The sequence below is a fragment of the Aedes aegypti genome, chromosome 2 (genome assembly GCF_002204515.2).
Source record: "Aedes aegypti strain LVP_AGWG chromosome 2, AaegL5.0 Primary Assembly, whole genome shotgun sequence".
NCBI classification, from domain to species: domain Eukaryota; kingdom Metazoa; phylum Arthropoda; class Insecta; order Diptera; family Culicidae; genus Aedes; species Aedes aegypti.
In genome coordinates this window covers 230,382,438-230,402,687 of record NC_035108.1, presented here as the reverse complement: position 1 = coordinate 230,402,687, position 20,250 = coordinate 230,382,438, and the positions used below count along the sequence as shown (strand labels likewise).

Sequence of the window (20,250 nt, the reverse complement as noted above, 5' to 3'; positions counted from 1 at the left end):
TTTTTTTGCAGAACTCTGTATGTGATTTTGCGTGTATCTCCTTAAGGATTACTTTTGAAATCCAGGAAATTAAATTCTTTGAAATTCTTGAAAATTGTTTTCGAAATACTATGGAAGATTTTACCATAAATCCTGATGCAATCCATTTGGATATTTAAAGAGGATTTTATCAAAATATGTACGACTCTACTAGAAATTCTTCGAGAATTCCTCCGAAAATAACTCTAGATTTTTATCCGGAAATACTTCTGGTATTCTTATGAGAATGCCTCTGGTATTCTTCCAAAAATGACTTGAGATGCTTTCGGAAATCTTTCTGAAATTCTTCAAGAAATTCCACTGAGATTTTTACGCCAATATCTTTGAAATACTCCTGGGACTCTTACAAAAATCCTGTTGGAGTTTTTTTTTTCGGATATCTTTCTATTCTAAATTTTTCAATAAATTTTGCTGGGATTGTGCTGTAAAACCTGCTAAGATTCATCCAAAAATACGACTGTCATTCTTCCGGATATCATTCAAGAATTCCACCAGAAGTTTTCGTGAGATTCAACCGTAAATCGTTCTGGTATTTTTCAGAAATTCCATTGAGATTCTTAAAAATATCCTTCTGAAAAATTTTCTGAGAATTGTTTTGGGATTATAGAAGGATTTCCAGAAGAATTCCAAGGCGATTCACAGAAACATCACTTCTGTATGAAGGATTATCGTTAATATCTGAAATAATCCCATGAGAATTCTAAATCCAAATTACAGTGATATTCAAAAGAATCCCAGAAGTTATTTCGCCAGAATTACTGAAAGATTTAAAGGATATTCACAGACATCCAGAAGATTTCATGAATATTTTCCAGAATAATTCCGATGTCCAGATGAACTGCAGAAAGATTCATGGAATAATTTCAAACGGGATTTTCGGAATCATTTGAAAGTAACTTTTAGAAGACCCTCAGAAAAAGGAATTAGTAATCAAAGTAATCGAAAAAATCTCATTATTTCAAGCAATGCTCGTTGGTTCATGTCGAAGGATCAACATGTTAGGCTTAACGAATCTTATTTTAAATATTGAATGACACCACATACAATTAAACTAGTATGTGATTACAATTCTGAATCACCGCAAAAAAAAATATTTAGAATCACGATCCTTCTGAGAGGGATGATGTGGTGGATGCACATTCTAATTAAAATTGTCGTTCAATTATGGCGATAAATTAAAATTGTTATTGTTCCATAAATACTTGTTTATTATAATTACTTGTAAATATTGATACAGCATATAAAAAGACATTGGTCCAGAAATTACTCCAGAATTCTATGGAATTTCCCTCCTGGGATTCTTCCTTAAATCACTTATGAATCCTTCAAAACCTCTCTGGGATTGTTCTGGAAATCTAAAGATTATTTCTGATTTTTCTCTAAGTTCTTCTGGAAATCACAGAATACTTACATATATCGCTTTTGAACTCATCTAAAAAACATCGTTAGCATTCCGGTACTATATCTGAGATTCTTTCGGATATCCTTTGTGATTCTTCTGGACATCTTATTGGAATATTTGCATAAATCTGTATGTGAGTTTGCGTTTATCTCCTTAAGGATTACTTTTGAAATCCTGGAAATCAAATTCGAATCGAAATTCTCGAAGATTCTTTCGGAAATTCAATGGAAGATTCTAACAAAAATCCTGATGCAATTCTTCTGGATATTTTTAGAGGATTTTGCCAAAAAATGTACTACGACTCTACTACAAATTCGTCGAGAATTCCTCCGAAAATAACTCTGGCCTTTTCCGGAAATACTTCTGGGATTATTATGAGAATACCTCTGGTATTCTTCCGGAAATCACCTGAGATGCTTTCGGAATCCCTTTAGAATACTTTCGAGGATGCTTCCGAAAATCTTTCTGAAATTATTCTAGAAATGCCACTGAGATTTTTACGTCCATATTCTTGAAATTTGTCTGGGACTCTTCCAAAAATCCTGTAGGAAATCTTCCAGATATCTTTCTAGCATTCTTTCGGGAAGCCTTCTGGGATACTTTCGAAAATCTTTCTAAGGATACTTCAAATCCTTCTGTTAAGGATTCTTGCAGAAATTCTTCCCGAATTACCTCTAGACTCTGGGAGTTTCCTGAATTTTTCAAGAAAACTGTTATTATTTCGACTATCTCTCTAGGATTCTTTCGGAAATTCTTCTACAATACCCCCAGATTTCTTTCTGTTATGCTGCTGGAGGACTTCAAAACATCTTTCAAAGATTCTTCCAGAAATTTTACTGGAATTTTTCAAGAAATTCTGCTGGGATTCTTCCGTAAAACCTGCCGAAATTCATCCGGAAATACGACTGGAATTCAACAAGAATTCCACCGGAAGTTTTTGTGGGATTCAACCGTAAATTGTCCTGGTATTTTGTTTAAATACATTGAGATTCTTAGGGAAAAATATACAGGATTCTTAAAAATATCCTTCTGAAAATTCTTCTGGAAATTGCTTTGGAATTAAAGGAGGATTTCCGGAAGAATCCCAGGTCGATTTACAGAAGAACCACAGAGAAATCACTAAAATATTATCAGGGAGATTTCTAAAGGAATTATTTTAAGGATTCTCGTAAATTCCTGAAACAATCTCAGGAGAATTTCGAATGGATTTTGAATGTTTTTTACAGTGATATCCAAAAGAATCCCAGAAGTTATTTCGCAAGAACCCCTGAAGATTCAATGAAAAGTCACAGACATCCAGACGATTTCATGAATATTTTCCAGAATAATTACGATGTCCAGAAGAGCTCCAGAAAGATTTACGGAATAATTTCAAATGGAATTTCCAGAACCATTTAAAAGTCACTTTCAAAAGATGCTCAGAAAAAGAAATCAGTAATCAAAGAATCTCATAGGTATTTTTTTTAAAGTCCCAGTGACTGTCCGATAGTTTTCTTGGAGGATTTCCATTTGAAGTCAAGAGGGATTTTCAGAAAATTCTGCCAAGGATTTAAGAAAATTTTCAAGGAGAATCAATGATAAATCACGAAAAAAATCAAAAACACTTCCTTATGAATTTCCAGAAGAATCACAGAGTTTTTTTTTTCTCAAAAAATCTTAGAAAAAAATTCTAAAGAATCACGAAGGAATTTTCGGAATAATTCTGGATATACAAAATTATCTCAGGCAGAAACAATAAAATCAATAGCAATAAATCTGTAAGAATATAAGAAGGATTTCTGTAAGAATATAAGGAGGATTTACAAACAATTACAGAGGAATTTTCGGATGATTTCCATAAATAAAGATTTAAAAAAATCCCCGTCATCTGGAAGATTCTTAGCAGGATTTTCGGAAGTATTCCACAGGGATTTCTGGGAGAATTCCATTGGGATTTACAAAAGAATTCCAGAGGAATTTCCGAAAGAATCCCAAGAATTTGCACGGAAGAAAGTGAAGTGAAATAATAGATTTTTTTGATTTTAGTATCAGGCGTCTTTCCGAGAGTATTCTAGAATAATAGGTATAATCTAAGACATTTTTCGGAAAGAATCTCAAAGGGATTTTGAAGAACTTTCAAAGAGTTTCACGGAAGAAATACTGAAGAATTACGAGGAAAACATCAGAATTTAAATAATAATTTTGATTGGATTTCCAGAAGAAATCCCGAGAAATTTTGTGAGAATCCCCGAACCCAGATTTTTAAAATAGATTCCATTACACTGGAAAGCAATCATTAAATCATTTTCGGCAGAATTCCAGAATTTTACAGCAGAATCCTGAAAGGATTTCCAAAGATAAATAATAACCCAAGATGGGTTTCTGGGATAGTCCAATAGGAAGTCCCAAGGAGGTTATTGGAAAAATCAGAGCGATCAAAGAAATAACTACATATAATAATTTCAGAAGGGTTTCTGAAAGAATCTCAGTGAATTTTCAAGATGTCCTCTAGCAACACAACTAATATATACTAATATTTACAACTCAATACTTAATTATAAATTGCGTTAAGGTGATTATAGAACAAAGCCACACCTCAAATTTTCAAAAGCACAAGACTTGAGAACCAAACAGCTCTCACCGTTGAAAATTTATCCCATTAGTCACCACCAGCAAGCAAGCAGATTGATTGGTTTTCAACGCAAACTGTTGTCAGATTCTTCAGTCTTGTGCCCTTGTTTGGCTTCGTTTTATAATCACCTTAAGCTGAGTGTACGCCATCCAGTTTGGGGGCGGATTGACGGTATCGAAGTGGATTAAAAAACAATTATAGGAAAACGTGTGGAAAATACATATGAACTGCGCAGAATACATCAAACCGATTTAGCATTGCTGCGCACTTCTAAAAGCATTTTATTTTTATTAAAATGTTTGATAATAGTAGAACGACAATGATCATCAGTTGATTTTCCGCTACTGTTTATTTTAAATCACAATTGTTATTTCTTTCCATGCACGCGCTCGGGAAATGAATCTGGCCATGGTGCAACAACCGCGCTACATTCGATGAATCCTATGCGACAAAAATTGTCGGCGCTATCCGTCAAATTCGCTCACCAAAGCTATTTTGGTGACTTTAACATCACAGCTCGAGTGAATTGTGACACTTGAGCGGGGCACGCTCCCGTATGATCCTCACGTGATCTGGACCCGCTCTAGTGTCAAAATTCTTCGACCGAGTTAGCTTAGTACACCAGTGCATAAGACCATTGGCGGAAAACCTTCCCTAAAAAATAGGCGAGGTAGACTATGTACGAAAGAGAGTGTTTTTTAGTTTCATATGTTGCAAAACCATGTTTTGCAGCGTATAGTGGTTATGACGCTCAATAGTATGGGTGCCCTAGTGTAGATGTGGTTGTGAACCTTAGAGGAAAACAATATGCACTCTGCACTCGGAAAACACCCATAATCTGGGTGTAAATATTTCAAATTGGGTTATATTTCCACATGCATTTTTATGAGTCTGGAAAGTGTGTGCTAGTTTCGTTGAGGAAAACAAAAACAAACTGTGTATGACGTCTACGTGTGTTCAAATGTCACTAAGCTCTATACCCGTCAATCAAAATGTTTTAAACTATTATCACGTTTTTTTTCAATTTTCATAACATTGATCGTATTACATTGTTTATAATTAGAATTTCAATAACAGCAATCTTCAAGTTTTCCAACCTTAGTATTGTTTTGGTGAGAGAAAATACTTAACTAATAAAATCAACAAGAACAGCTTTAAAATTGTGTTTCAACTAATGACAATTTTAGGAAAACTGCGAAAATATTGCACTTAGAACTTCAAATTAAACTGAAATTGTTTTAATTTGATGTAGCATGTAGGTTATATCCTTGTGGTTGTAAAAATATGTCACTAGATTTGAAGAAAACTGGCAATATATTGCCCTTCCACGCCCACATGTGTGAAGTTCTTTGGAAACATTAGCGAATGTGGAATAATGTGTTTTGAAAAGCAGCTTTGATGACAATTATTCTAGATTCAGTTTTATGTTTATGAAGCATTTTTCCTCATAAAAAATAATTTTATTCTTTAACGAAAAATAAATTCATAACGTCTACACAACGCAATGAAGACAAGTTGTAGTAACACATTTGATACGCAGCTTGGTGATGATGATTACGCTTTCAATATTTATACATTTGACAAGATGTTCTTTAAAGGTTTATAGAAATGATAATTCATGGAATCACTAAAATATTTCATTCTGTACACTGAAATGAATTTTATTGTAGAAACTACCGAATCCATGGTAAAATTAAGAACTGCACCAACGATTTTCAACCGACTACATTTATCTGTTAGCTCTACCAAAACATAGTCAACATCACTACTCAAGAAAATATATTCTGTTTATTTAACCACAGTTGTAGTATTAATGACTAGAAACATTCTAGATTTGACAAGTTTGGCATTATACTTTTGACCACACCGTGTTGTACGGTGGGTGTCACGGATCGAAATACAATGCTGTGTAGTCGAAGTTACTATGGACATAGTCACATTTAGTGCACTGCTCAGTGATTTTCACCAGATTATAGTAAACTTAACAGATTTTTGTAGTCGGTTGAAAATCGTTGGTGCAGTTCTTAATTTTACCATGGATTCGGTAGATCATACAACAAAATTTGTTTGCGTGTAAGGATAAACTGTTAAGCTAGGTATGCTGTTCAGCTATTGCGAATATTTTGTAAAATTTTACTTTCGTCGAGCCAGTTACGCGCTGCCCAGATCCATTGTGTGTGGCCAACGAAAACGAGGACAAATTTCAAAACTGGTCTACCAGCTGACCGTTGTGAAGTGTTTATGTATGCTGCAAGGTACGGGTATAAATTTTGGTCCGTTTAAATATAGACTGAGATACAAACGTTGCGAGAATTTTTCTTAAATTTTCTGTGGTATTATTAATTGAGCGCCAGGTAGTTGCGCGCAGTGTTGTGTGGATTGAATGCTACCGTTAAGGGCAGATTTGCTCTTAGCAGGGAAAATAAGCGCGCTGTCCATGATAAGAGATTCACCCTGGCGCATAACTGATTGACTGTCACAAGAAAGAGAGAACTTAAAATATATCTCAAGAAGCGCAATAAAGAAAAGTAAAAATTTCTGCTAAAGAAATGAAAGAAATGTTCGAGAAATTTTCTACAGTGAACTCCATTGGAAATGACATTTCTTTTCAACAGCGTACTGCGATCAAAGAAAAATGCATTTCTTAAGCATTTCTTGCAAGAAATTTCCCACGCATCGAGATAGGCGATTACTTTTCTGTTGAAGTGCATACTTCAAATTAAGGTAAAAATAGCGTAAACATAATTTTAAAACAATTTTTTTCAAGAAAACCTATTAGCATTAACAGATTTTAAACTAGCAAAAATCACGAAAACAATAATGGAAACCAACACTGAAAATAAAACATTTTATTTATTGCCCCCCTCTGAATTTTTAAAAAATTTGACCGAAGTAAAATTTCAAATTTGTTCCGGCCTTATTTACTAAAGTTTATGCACTAATGACTGTTTTCTATATTCCTGAGAAGTGTTTGATCCGTTGAATCTGTTGCATGCTCCTTTGTGGGCGAGCGACGGAATCCGGATCAATTGTGTCCGGTTCGCGTTTTGCTGAAGAAAAAACGAAAACAAAGCGTGCTAGAGAAAAAAGCAACGACGCGTCAGAAGTGTTTGATCCGTTGAATCTGTTGCATGCTCCTTTGAGGGTGAGCGACGGAATCCGGATTAATTGTGTCCGGTTCGCGTTTTGGTGAAGAAAAAACGAAAACAAAGCGTGTGAGTGAAAAAAGCAACGACGCGTCAGTAGTTTTTGATCCGTTGAATCTGTTGCATGCTCCTTTGTGGGCAAGCGACGGAATTCGGATCGTGTATGGATCGCATAGTAACCGCACTATCGTTATCGATCATCCGTGTATATGTTTACGTATTCATTTAAAATTATATCTTTATCATTTACTAAAACGAATCCTTTCCCATATCCAAACTCCCAGTGTTTTCTTGTGGAAGTGCAGAGGACTCCTCGGCTTCCATAAAGCAAGTAACACGTCAACATTTCCCTCCTATTCCCAAATTGACCTGCATTCGGACGCAGCCGGCGCCGGTATTGTTTGTTATAATAATGAGAGCACCAGTACTTACACATTGAGGACGCTACTGATCCTGAGTAGCGTCTGTTGGTTCTCTGTGTAAGTACAGCTGTTCCGGCAATAACGGAGTAGCAACTGCGGGCGGTCAATCATGCTCATGCTCATGCTAATGACTGTTTTCTATCTTCCTCTTTTTCATTCTGCTGTGATTTTTTACACTAACTGTCATTTCGGCTGGGTTGAAACTTAGCGGTGCTTCAACCCAGGCGAATTGACAAACATGAATGAAATTCCCTGCAGAATGAAAGAAAGGCAGATAGAAAATAGTCATAAATTACTAAAATTTAGTAATTTTGGGCACGCTCCCATGTGATTTGGACCCGCTCTAGTGTCAAAATTCGGGAATCGAGTACATGTGTATTAAATTCCTTGGACCCAAAAAGAATTGAGAAGCGTGTTCAAACGCAAAACGAAACGAGAATGACTCGCCCGAACGTGAGCACAGTCCGACGGCAAAAAGAAGAATGAGCGAAGAAGTTGTTGTTGTTGTTTGATGAGGGGGATTTTAACCCGAGGGTCATTCGTCCCTTTTAGTGAGCGAAGAAGCAGAAATCGGTCTGCTTTTATAGTGCGAAGCGGAACGCAAAAGAAGCTTGGAAAACTGCTTGAACGTGAGTGGTTGCTTAAGAAAGGGGTCGACATTTTCCCAATTTTCAATAGTTTATTGTCGATAATCAATAGTTTTCTCTATTCAAGTTGAATGTTGTATAAATTTCCGACCGATTGGTGGAAAAATATTGAAAATCTATCGACATGGTTGAGTTATTAGCGTTTAAAACCCAACATCATTTCGTGACGGTCGCAAAACTTTAGGTTTTCAATTGACACCCAGTATGTCGCCGTATGACGTAGTTAACGTCAAACAACTTTTGAACACTTCTATCTCCTGGTTTCTGAATGGTTTCTTTTTCTCGTTTCTTGTTTGGTCTATTTTCGGCATCTTTTTGGTTCCTGTTGGGTCTCTTTTTGCAGGTCTCTAAAGTTCCCATATTTAAGACAGTCAGTCGCTACCAACCCTGCGTTTTGTGTTTTTTTAAACTTGTACACTGAGAGCAGCATTGCAGTAAAAATTACCATGTTGATGGTTTAAATTAAATACACCGCACCACTTGATTTGTGCAAACTACGTTACACATTCATCTCAAACAGGATGTGTGGTATTTTTTACCATGCTGACGATATTCGAAGTATCAGTTAAAACTACCATGCTACATGGTAATTTTGAGAACGATTAATTGTATTTTTTTTACCATGCGATGCGGTTAAAAAGACAGCCATCGAATAGTAAGTTTGAATACTCTTTATATTTATTCCAACTTTTTTTAAATAAATATACCTATTCCATTACAAAAATAATTTCTATGATGATTTATTGTTCTTTAATTCATAAAAAAGGAAATCTTGGATATGAAGACGGCGCTTGTTGTGGAGTCCTGTAATTAATGTAATGTTCGTATTTGCTTGCATCGATCTCTGATGAAAGATTATGGCGGCTAAACTTAAGCTCCACATCGCTCGAGTTTTCTGTCCAAAAATGTGAATATTAATATCCCGTAACAAATTGATGATTGGTAGAATACTCACAAAAAAAAATAGGATAAATTAATCTTAATTATAATTTGGATCACTTTATTGGGACTGGAAATTGAATGGTATCATCTGCAACATGGAAAGAATTAGTTGAAGAATTGTTTGTTTTTTTTTTGTATTAGATTTGAATATTTCTTACCAACTCGAGATAAATAGCAACATGGGTACAATATTATGAAAAATAAACAAAACGTTGTTTATTATTGCGCCCAAAACACTACAAATAATACTTTTTATGTCCGCACTTGTGTTAACTTTTCACAAGCTGACGGAGAAAAACAGCCATGTTGATATGGGCATTTTTTCTTCGCTTTTGTAGTTTAAATTACCATGCACATAGTAAAAATGATGACATTGTTCATTAAAAATTAACGATCTTGTATTTATCTCCAACACATGAGAATAGTGCTCTTGACTACACATGATAGTAAATTTTATCTATTGCTGGCATAGTAATTTCAACAACATTTCAGTAATTATAAAGACAAACACATTAAATTCCAACATAATTCTGAATAGTAATTTTAAGAACCATGAAGTTGTTGTAGCTACTCCAACATTAATATACTGCTTCGCGACTAAAAAAGAGTGAACCAACGTGCGAAGTTCGAGTTTTGACCAACTTTGCCGCGTTGCAACTCAATTCTCAATAGTGCGCATAATGCACACGGCGGAGGGCATAGATGCGCACTATAGCGAAGTGACTCGCGACGCGGCGAAGTTGGTCAAAATTCGAACTTCGCACGTTGGTTCACCCATTTTTAGTCGCGAAGCAGTATATCAGTTTATGTCTTGAGTGTGCATTGCATGTATTTCCCATGGACTTATCCATGGTTTTCTTTTATTGTCGATTTGCTTTTTCTTTTCCGCTCTAAATGCGGGCCGTGTTTACATAAAATGACATCCGGACCAACATTCAGTGAAGGAATGTTCACCGGATGAACATGGTCTAATGGTCATATCCACTTGTGTACTAAAATTACTCGGTCGAAGAATTTTGACACTATAGCGGGTCCAGATCTCGTGGGGACCATACGTGAGCGTACCCCGCTCAAGTGTCACAATTCTCAGACCGAGTGAATTTAGTACACCGGTGGATTAGACCATGCACCGGCGTACTAAATTCACTCGGTCCAAGAATGGTCTAATCCACCGGCATACTAAATTCACTCGGTCCAAGAATTGTGAAACTTGAGCGGGGCACGCTCCCGTATGATCCCCACGTGATCTGGACCCGCTCTAGTGTCAAAATTCTTCGATCGAGTGCGTTTAGTACACCAGTGGATAAGACCATTGAGTGGATGAATTCGCAGCGAAATCGTTCATTTTTTATAAACACGGCCCGCAGTAAAGGTTTTCTTCCCGCTGGAAGTTGCAGCGTGACGTCATCGTAGATTAGTTCATAGCTGTTCCTGAAAATTTGAATTTTGTTTTTCAGATAATGATTCTTCTGACAACAGCGATCCATGGTGGTAGTTATTATTTTATGGCTATGATGAGTAAACCTCAATATTCTGACACGGGAAGCCTAATGGATTCTGGTAGCGATCTAAATTTAGATGGAGGTGTAGCAGAGTAAGTACAATTAGCTAGTAATTTTCAAATGTAGTACAGTCTCAACAAAATTGTTGTTATTCAGCTAAGCAAAGTATGCTGTTTTGCTCAAGAAAGGTAAAGAAATTCGTTGACTGAATGTGTCATGAACTTTCTCACAGAGAGCTCCCTTTGAAGTGACACCAAAGAAAAATTTTCTTTTTTCATTTTCACATTTAATGTGATTTTCTCGACCATTTCTGGGAAAAAACTCTCTACGCATCGGAATAAAAGCCTGGTGTGTTGCTGACAAGTAATTTATTGCCCTATATTGATGCATGAACAATTCCTTTAAAGGAACCGTCCAAGAAAATGTTTTTCTCTGATCGCAGTAAGCAGGTAAAAAAATGTCAGTTTAAACAGGTAGGGAGCCGAGTCCTATTCTTGGCACTTTTGAGCCACTTCGGCAGTGGGGTTTTTTGAAAACTACAGTGCTCATATTTGGCAACAATATGCGTCGTACTGACGCGTTTCTTATTGCAAAATTTCAGATGATTCGGCCGACAAAAACCCCCAATGCCAAAGTGAATCATGGAAGTGTCCAAGTGGTTCTCCATCCTATCGCTGTATAAAATTTCTGCAAGGAATAACACGGCACCGCTCAAACGTCAACTATTGAACTCGTGCATTGGTTCATAGTCACAGAATTACTAAAGTTTATGCATTAATTACTATTTTCTATCTGCCTCTCTTTCGTTCTGCTGTGAATTTCTACACTAAGTGTCATTTCGCCTGGGTTGAAGCTTAGCGATGCTGCAACCCAGGCGAATTGACAAATAGGAATAAAATTCCCTGCAGAATGAAGGAGAGGCAGATATAAAATAGTCATAAATTACTAAAATTTAGTAATTTTGTGACTACCCGTGTTTATGAGTGTATGACAGGTGTTACCGATGTTACGAAATCAGCTCTAATAGGCCAGGGGAAGTGGTTCACCTAGAGTGAATTTCTGTCAAAGAAAAAGTAGATTTTGTATGAGATTTGACAGAAAAATGAATGACAAGTTCATCCACTTCTCCTGGCCTATTCTCAGCAGCGTACAACTCAAGTAATTTCGGTAGTGAAATCATTTCTTGACCGTTTCCTGTCCTATCCTTTTGCACAGTACTGTGCATTGCGCGATTATTTATCGCGACGGCGATCTTGAAAACTTCCTAAAATGCTTGTAGATCGCCGTAGATTGTCCAAGGCATGATCGCGCGGAAGACACTGAAACGATTTGAAGTACCTGCGGCGATCTACAAGCGTTTGTTAAGATAGTCGGCGCGAGAATTTTTCGCGCCACGCATAATATGGACCGATGCACGAGTTCACTATCTGACTTTTGAGCGGTGCCGTGTTATTTACGTGACCATGGCAACAAGTGAATTCGGCACCGCTTAAACGTCAAATTAGTGAACTCGTGCATTGCTCCATTTTGCATCCCGATAAACATCAGAAAGAGCGCTTCGCTCAAATTCATCTTCTTTATCAACGAACTTAAGGTAATACACGTTAAACTCATTGTGACATTCATGAACAATATATGTTCTAAGTATCGTTGAAAAGAAAATATTTCTGTTTGATTCATTCGGTCATTCGGTGATCTATCGGATCATATTTATGCTTGCTAACAACAGGCATGTTGATACACTCTCGGTTCATCTCTGTCCGGTAGAACGGGATTTATATCCCCTAAACTACAAAATTGATTATCATTTATAAAAGCAGACAGTAGCGCCGCCAACACATTTTCAAGTGGAAGGATTTTAGCGCGCTCGAATTGACAAATTCTCCGTTGTAGTGAAATTTCTTCCGTCGACGTGATGTCGGACTGTTTTCAAAAACAGTCGAGATAAAAGCTGAGCCGGTAGAGCAATGACAGTTAGTTCGTTTAAAACTTCGCTTCGGAAGTCCAACCGGCGAACTCCAGATTGGAGCTGAGAAGTCAATATTTATGATCAACGTACCAGACATAGGAGCGGATTGGTTCTCTCTCCGCTTCTTGAGTATTTTGAGTTTTCGAGTTATCTCAATCGATTGCGATTCGTCGGGATTGCGCTCACCCTATAGTAGCGTTCGGCTGTCACCAGGCTAACGACCTCGATGGAGACACCATCTTCTATGGTGACAGAGGGCTCGATTGGCTTGTCAGAGAGAGGGCTCTGTCTACTGCAAATCGCTGCAGTTGATATAGGGCATGTCCATAGGCTGGCTGTCGCTGAACCTGAACTATAGACCGATGCACGAGTTCACTATTTGACGTTTGAGCGGTGCCGTGTTATTTACGTGACCATGGCAATGAGTGAATTCGGCATTCGGCACCGCTCGTCATATGGACCAATAGGCCAGGGGAAGTGGTTCACCCAGAGTGAATTTATAGCAGAGAAAAAGTAGATTTTGTATGAAAATTGACAGGAAAATGAACGACAAGTTCATCCACTTCTCCTGGCCTATGGACCGATGCACGAGTTCACTATCTAACGTTTGAGCGGTGCCGTGTTATTTATGTGCCCACGGCAACGAGTTAATTCGGCACCGCTCAAACGTCAAATAGTGAATCTGACGTTTGAGTGGTGCCAAATTCATTCGTTACCATGGTCACCTAAATAACACGGCACCGCTAAAACGTCAAATAGTGAACCCGTGCATAGGTCCATGCACGAGTTCACTATTTAACGTTTGAGCGATGCCGTGTGAATTCGGCACCGCTCAAAACTTCAAATTAGTGAGCTCGTGCATTGGTCCATATCTTGGATTCAAACCATTTCTAGAAAGATTGGCGATCTGGGCGAAACTGACAAAATGTACACAATTCAAGAAAATATAGCGTTGAAATTGTAGCTTGATTGTCTATTCACTGCACTCAAACTTTTCCCCTACCGATAGTTTACCTATTCAAAAAACGCAAATTTGTAGAAGACGAAACTTCACCTCATGCAAAACAACACACTTCATCGATTACCAGAGGGATGGCGTCCTATTTTTTCACTATAGAATTTGACAGCTTGAGTTGTGCCTCTTTATCGGGAGCATAATTTATACTCCAGAGTCAAATTCCACTCACACACCTATACTTTCGGATGTTTACCTTTTCCTACGAGAGAAAACAGTACAAAACGCGTGAAGCACAACGAAATCTGCTAAAGCTGATGATGGTAATGAGCTGCAGAAAAGCAAATGTTTCTTCGGAAAATCAAACCATAGATAACAGACAAAAAAAGGAAGTGTGAATCAATTTCTTCAGAATGAAACGCAAGTAATGATGGAATATGCAATGCTGTTTCCTCTCCGTGCAGTATTCGGTGAGTGGTAACCAAGGTGGCAACCCTGAATGCTACCCACTGCACCGTCGAGCGAGCGCGCCAAAAAGCGCATCATTGAGAAGGAGAAGGCAAAGCAACAGTGCAAAGTACAGTTGATTTTTTCATTCATCCGTAATGTGATGTTCAATCCGTACAGACGTGTGTTTATTAAAGCTTTCTCTTGCGTACAGTAGTTGATTAGTTGTGTTTCTTTCCTACCGAAATCCTGGTTCCGCGTTCCGCTTCGGTGACCCTGTTCTGCGTTGTGGTATGTCCACCTCTGCCCAACAGGTTATGGGCCCAGCAGTGCCGAAAGGAAGGTTCCGGATTGCATAGGAAAAAGGTTCCGAGAGAGTGAAAGTGATCACGCCGTGTGTGAGTGTGTGTGCGTTGTTTCTCCGCGGTGGTGATTTTGCGTGGACAAAATGGCGGATGTGAACAAGTTTGCGTTTGCCAGACTGAACAATCAGAACTGGCAAATATGGAAGTTCCGGATGGAGATGCTCCTGACCAGGGAGGAGCTGTGGTATGTGGTCGGTGATGCGAGGCCGGCTGTAGTGACCGATCAGTGGACGAAAGACGACCGGAAAGCTCGTGCCACTATCGGATTGTGTATTGATGATAACCAGTTTGCACTGGTGAAGGAAGCAAACAGTGCAAAAGCGTTTTGGGATCAGTTGCGTGCTTATCACGAGAAGAACACGGTAACGTCACGTGTATCTTTGCTGAAGAAACTGTGCTCGTTAAATCTCGCGGAAGAAGGTGACCTTGAGAGTCATCTGGTGGTGTTGGACGATTTGTTCGACCGTTTGACGAATGCAGGCCAACAGCTGGAGGAATCGCTGCGGATTGCGATGATCCTGCGTAGCTTGCCTGATTCGTACGGTGGTTTGGTCACGGCGTTAGAGAGTCGTGCCGATGTGGACATCACGATGCAGCTTGTGAAATCGAAGCTGATCGATGAGTTCGAGCGTCGGAGAGAGCGATCCGGCGAAATAAGTGAAATGCAATGTGAAACGAAAGCGTTGAAAAGTGCGGTAGTGCAAAGCGTGGGTGGACTCGGCAATAGAGCACCGGTGAGAAGATGCTTCTTTTGCGACAAGCCTGGTCATTTGCGTCGCAACTGTCGTTCGTTTATGCTAGCGAAGCAGGAGCTAGAAAGAGAAAGCGAAGAGAAGAAGAAACCGGACGACAGAGTGCGTGTGAGGCAAAACGCGAGACAAGCGACGGACGAAAATTGCGGTGCCAGTGTGTGCTTCATGGCGGGAGTGGATCAGCGAAAGTGCTGGTACATTGACAGTGGAGCAAGTCGGCACATGACGAGCGACAGAAATTTCTTCAAATCGCTGAAAGAACAAAAAGGTCCAAGTGTAGTGTTGGCGAACGGTAAAGTGGTTACCGCCGCTGGTTGTGGCGAAGGTGTTGTGTATGGCGTGGACGGAAACGGAAGTAAAATTGAAGTGAAACTAACCGACGTGTTGTACATTCCGTCATTGGCAAGTGGACTCGTGTCAGTGGACAGATTGACGGCGGTGGCGAGTACGCCAACGAAGAGTTGCGGCGATTCTTTGCTGACGAAGGTATGAAGGCACAGTATACGACTGCGTATACGCCTCAGCAAAACGGAGTGGCGGAAAGGAAAAATAGATCGCTACAGGAGATGGCTACAACGATGCTGTTGGATGCTGGTTTGGACAAGCGTTACTGGGGAGAAGCTTGCGTTTCTGCTGCATACTTGCAGAACAGGCTTCCGTCCCGGTCAGTGGATACGACACCGTACGAAAAGTGGTGTGGTCGAAAGCCTGAGCTGGGGCATCTGAAGGCATACGGGTGTCCGGCATATGTTCATGTTCCAGGAGTGAAACGTGGCAAGTTCGAGAGCAAAGCGAGAAAGTTGACGTTCATCGGTTATTCGGAGGAGCATAAAGGCTACCGGTTCGTGGATACCGGAACGGATATGGTGACGATAAGTCGAGATGCGAAATTCTTGGAAATGCAGGATCCGAAGTGTTCATCACAGGAGAAAGTGAATGAAGGTAGTGAAGTTGAGTGGTACCCGGGGGCAAAGTCTACCGACGAAAACAATTTCGATGGATCCGAGTTGAACAGAAGCGAAGAAGAAGACTATTTTGATTTGGACAATACGGGAGAAGAACAAGATCCGTTACAAGTGAAGGAAGAAGTTCAAGATTCTAGTGAGGAGGAAACTCCTGAAGACATGCGTCGATCCAGGAGGAGTAATCGGGGTGTCCCGCCTAGTCATCTGTCGGAATACGTTGTTGGCATAGCAAGAGCCGACGGCAGGAGCGCAAGAAGGCAGAAGAGCAAGAAGTCAGGAGGAGATATTCCGAGGAATGCAGCGAGGATCAGCATTGAGGAGGAGTGATGGAATATGCAATGCTGTTTCCTCTCCGTGCAGTATTCGGTGAGTGGTAACCAAGGTGGCAACCCTGAATGCTACCCACTGCACCGTCGAGCGAGCGCGCCAAAAAGCGCATCATTGAGAAGGAGAAGGCAAAGCAACAGTGCAAAGTACAGTTGATTTTTTCATTCATCCGTAATGTGATGTTCAATCCGTACAGACGTGTGTTTATTAAAGCTTTCTCTTGCGTACAGTAGTTGATTAGTTGTGTTTCTTTCCTACCGAAATCCTGGTTCCGCGTTCCGCTTCGGTGACCCTGTTCTGCGTTGTGGTATGTCCACCTCTGCCCAACAAGTAATGCGTTGAATTTGTGTGCCGTGGTTCATTTCCCCACATTCGCACCAGCTACTTTGTTGATGTGCAGATTCGTATGGGTGAGCTCCGCTAGTTTTATAAGAGGCAACAGAAAAACATACTCTTAGTAATCCCTTGTTGATTACGCCTGTGTTTTTGGCGATACAGGCATTCTCGAGTTTTAAGCCTGGTATCCACATCCTAAGTAGAGCGGTCAACTACAATTTGTTGCTAATTACCAAAGTAATTTTGACAGCTGATCCAGTATGAGCGAAGTGTCACTTTTACTTGCGGAATAATTGAGCGGCACATTTCTCCGTACGGAATAGTGACAGCTCCATTTGATTTGTACGGCAGGCGTTACCAATGTTACGAAATCAGCTCTACTTGTCAACTGGATACAGCTCAAGTAATTTGGACAGCTGAAGTATTTCTTGGCCATTACTTGTCCTATCCTTTTGCACAGTACTTACGAAGTGGATACTACCCATTAGGCGAAACCTTATATTTTTTTTAGTACGAAATAGCTAGGGAAATTCGAGAGGGATTCGCGATAAGCACCTATCTGACAAACCAATAACAATGAGAAAATAAGCAATGAAATTCTCATGTGCAATTTTTAATCCCAATTGGAGAAAACACACTCAAACTTCAACCCTTTCTCTTTCATAACATATCATAAACATATTTTTAAAATCCTCATGAATACCACACACATCTCCTACAATTTCCCTAGCTATTTCGTACTTAAAAAAATCTTATAATGTTTCGCCTAAAACTCACTCGAGAATTCCAGTATCGCCCAATATTATGAGCCTGTTATCGATATTATTTTCAGTGTCGCCTATTACTTTTGCGCCGTGTTTACCTTCTGGTTTCAATTAAGGCTAAGTAGCCCGTCATTCGTTTTGGCAACAATGATGACTTTTCAGCATGCATTTCAAAGTAATAAAACGCAGTCTTGATAGTTTATATTGACTTGAAAATGAATCACTTTACGCGCTAACATGCATTAAGTATGCTGATACTTTTTCAGCTGTGTCAGTGCAAAACCAACTGATTTTCTTTGATTCGAAATCGTGAGATGAATTAGCAACAATCATCAACGACGCGTACAGATTTCAATGACGGCCTACTTCGCCTTAAGCCCGCCATGTACGCCTTGTTTATTTTTTGTTTGCGGTGTCGCCGTTTTCTATCGCCGTGTTTTGATTTCGATTTCAGATGCACCCATCACTTTGATAAACAAAAACACAGGCGTAATCAATACAGTGTGTGGTTTTGCATGAGATGAAGTTTCGTCTTCTACAAATTTGCGTTTTTTGAATAATTAAATTATCGATAAGGGGAAAAGTTTAAGTGCAGTGAATAGACAATCAAGCCACAATTTCAACGCTATATTTTCTTGAATTGTGTACATTTTGTCAGTTTCGCCTAGTTTGCTAATCTTTCTAGAATTGTAGGAGATGTGTGTGGTATTTATGAGGATTTAAAAACTAGGTTTATGAAATGTGTATTGAAGTGAAAAGGTTTAAGTTTGAGTACACTGAGAATAATCCCACTCTAGTTTTTATGTGCTGCACACATAGATTTTTGCAATCAAGCTTTGCACATAAATTATATTGATATTGCAGATAAAACCAGGAAATCTGTTACTCTTAATTTTTATGTGCAATGCAACTACAAGAGAAGGGTAGATGCAGTTTAATTCATATGATCTTGCATTTATATTTTATGTGCGTTCACAAATGGTAAACAAATGACGCGCTTTTGAACTGTTTTGTTTTGTTTAGCCTTCTCTAATAATAAAAAAAAGAAACAAAAATATGAAGTTTTCTTTGAAACGATATATATATATTGCTGACTTTTGACATACATTTTTAAATATTGGTTTGGCTTCAAATCTGAATAAGATTTCTGAAGATTGCTGAAGATCCGAACAAGATTTCTCAAGATTGCTGAACCAACGATCAATGGAATCCGTTTTTGTGGCGTCATTTTCAGCAATCAGGTTTGTAGTTCGTTGTCGAGCTGCTGTCTGGCCGAAAAATATCGCTTGCATCCGGGAGTGGACCAGTTGTGGTTGTAGTGTTCGTTTTCCGAAACCTCCCGCTGGCCGCTAACCAGAAAACAATTTTTTTTAGAGTTGTTTTCAATCATGGTAATTGGAACTTACAGCTTTATGAATATCCATGCGTTTACAATCGTTGCCATTTTAAACGATGTGCTGCATCCACTTTCTATTTAGAAGCTGATCAAAGTTCATCAAATAACATTTTAAGTACAAGACGGTTGGAAACTGAAAACCGATCAGTGGATGTCTAAATAGTTTTTTTTTTGTTAGTTGGAACGCGTTGATCCACTTTCGTCCCACGTGTAGAAATATAATTGTACGCATTCAAATCTTAAATGTGTGACCATGTTATTACACTGCAGAGCATGTGGATAATATATGAAGAGGCAGTACATTTTATTGGAAGCTAATATTATTTAAATGTTGCACATAGATCAAAGTTAGAGACCCTAGAAGACGTTCTATCTGATCTTTGCACATAAAATATAGTGGAGATTTAATCTCAGTGTATATTTTCTCCAATTGGGATTAAAAATTGCACATGAGAATTTTATTGATTATTTTCTCATTGTTATTGATTTGTCAGATAGGCCCTTATCGCGAATCCCTCTCGAATTTTCTTTAGTTTTCACATATTATTTTCTTCTAGACCACGGTGTACTAAATTAAGAAGGTGATATATTCCGAAAACTGACAGCTAATGACTGTTAATTTTTTATGCCGTGTTCTAGACTTTCAGTTGATTGAAAATGTTTAAGATTTCAGATGCTAATCGGGTTGTTTAGTTTGATTTATCAATTCTACCAACACTTTTTTCAGAGTGTTTGATCCTTCGCGAAGCAGGTAGTAGTGTTTGATCCTTCGCTTGGGTCACTTGCTCCTCCGGGGGCGGGTGATGTGAGCAAGATCAATCGTGTTGCGCGTCGCTCGCGTGGCATGATAAAATAGTGGCACGGATCGCGAAGCAGGTAGTAGTGTTTGATCAATCGTGTTGCGCGTCGCTCGCGTGGCATGATAAATTAGTGGCGCGGATCGTAAAACAGGTAGTAGTGTTTGATCCTTTGCTTGGGTCCAGTGGCGCGGGGAGTGGGTAGGACAAGTAGGACATGTACTACGCACAAAAACACCTGGGTAGGACAGTCAAAGGATTGTCCTACCCACGATTCAACATAAAAGAAAAAGATCAGCAGAAAGCTTGAAAAATATATTAAGTTATTTATTATCTGTTCAATATACACAAAACTACACGAATTCACAGAATTTGTACTATACAACCATTTGTTATTTAGAAATAGATGAGGAAATTAGATGAACCTCACTAGTTCTAAAGGCAAGTAGTTTGGTTTATTTTTGTC

The 20,250-nt window shown here is 38.9% G+C and overlaps 1 protein-coding gene across 1 annotated transcript in view; it reads left to right on the top strand.

Moving 5' to 3' along the window:
* LOC5569988 (transmembrane protein 208) overlaps positions 1–20,250 on the top strand; it is a 47,622-nt gene that overhangs the window by 23,849 nt on the left and 3,523 nt on the right. Inside the window, exon 3 of the mRNA XM_001658827.2 lies at positions 10,667–10,803. Within this exon, the coding sequence (XP_001658877.1) occupies positions 10,667–10,803 (137 nt within the window). The remainder of the gene's footprint in view (positions 1–10,666; positions 10,804–20,250) is intronic.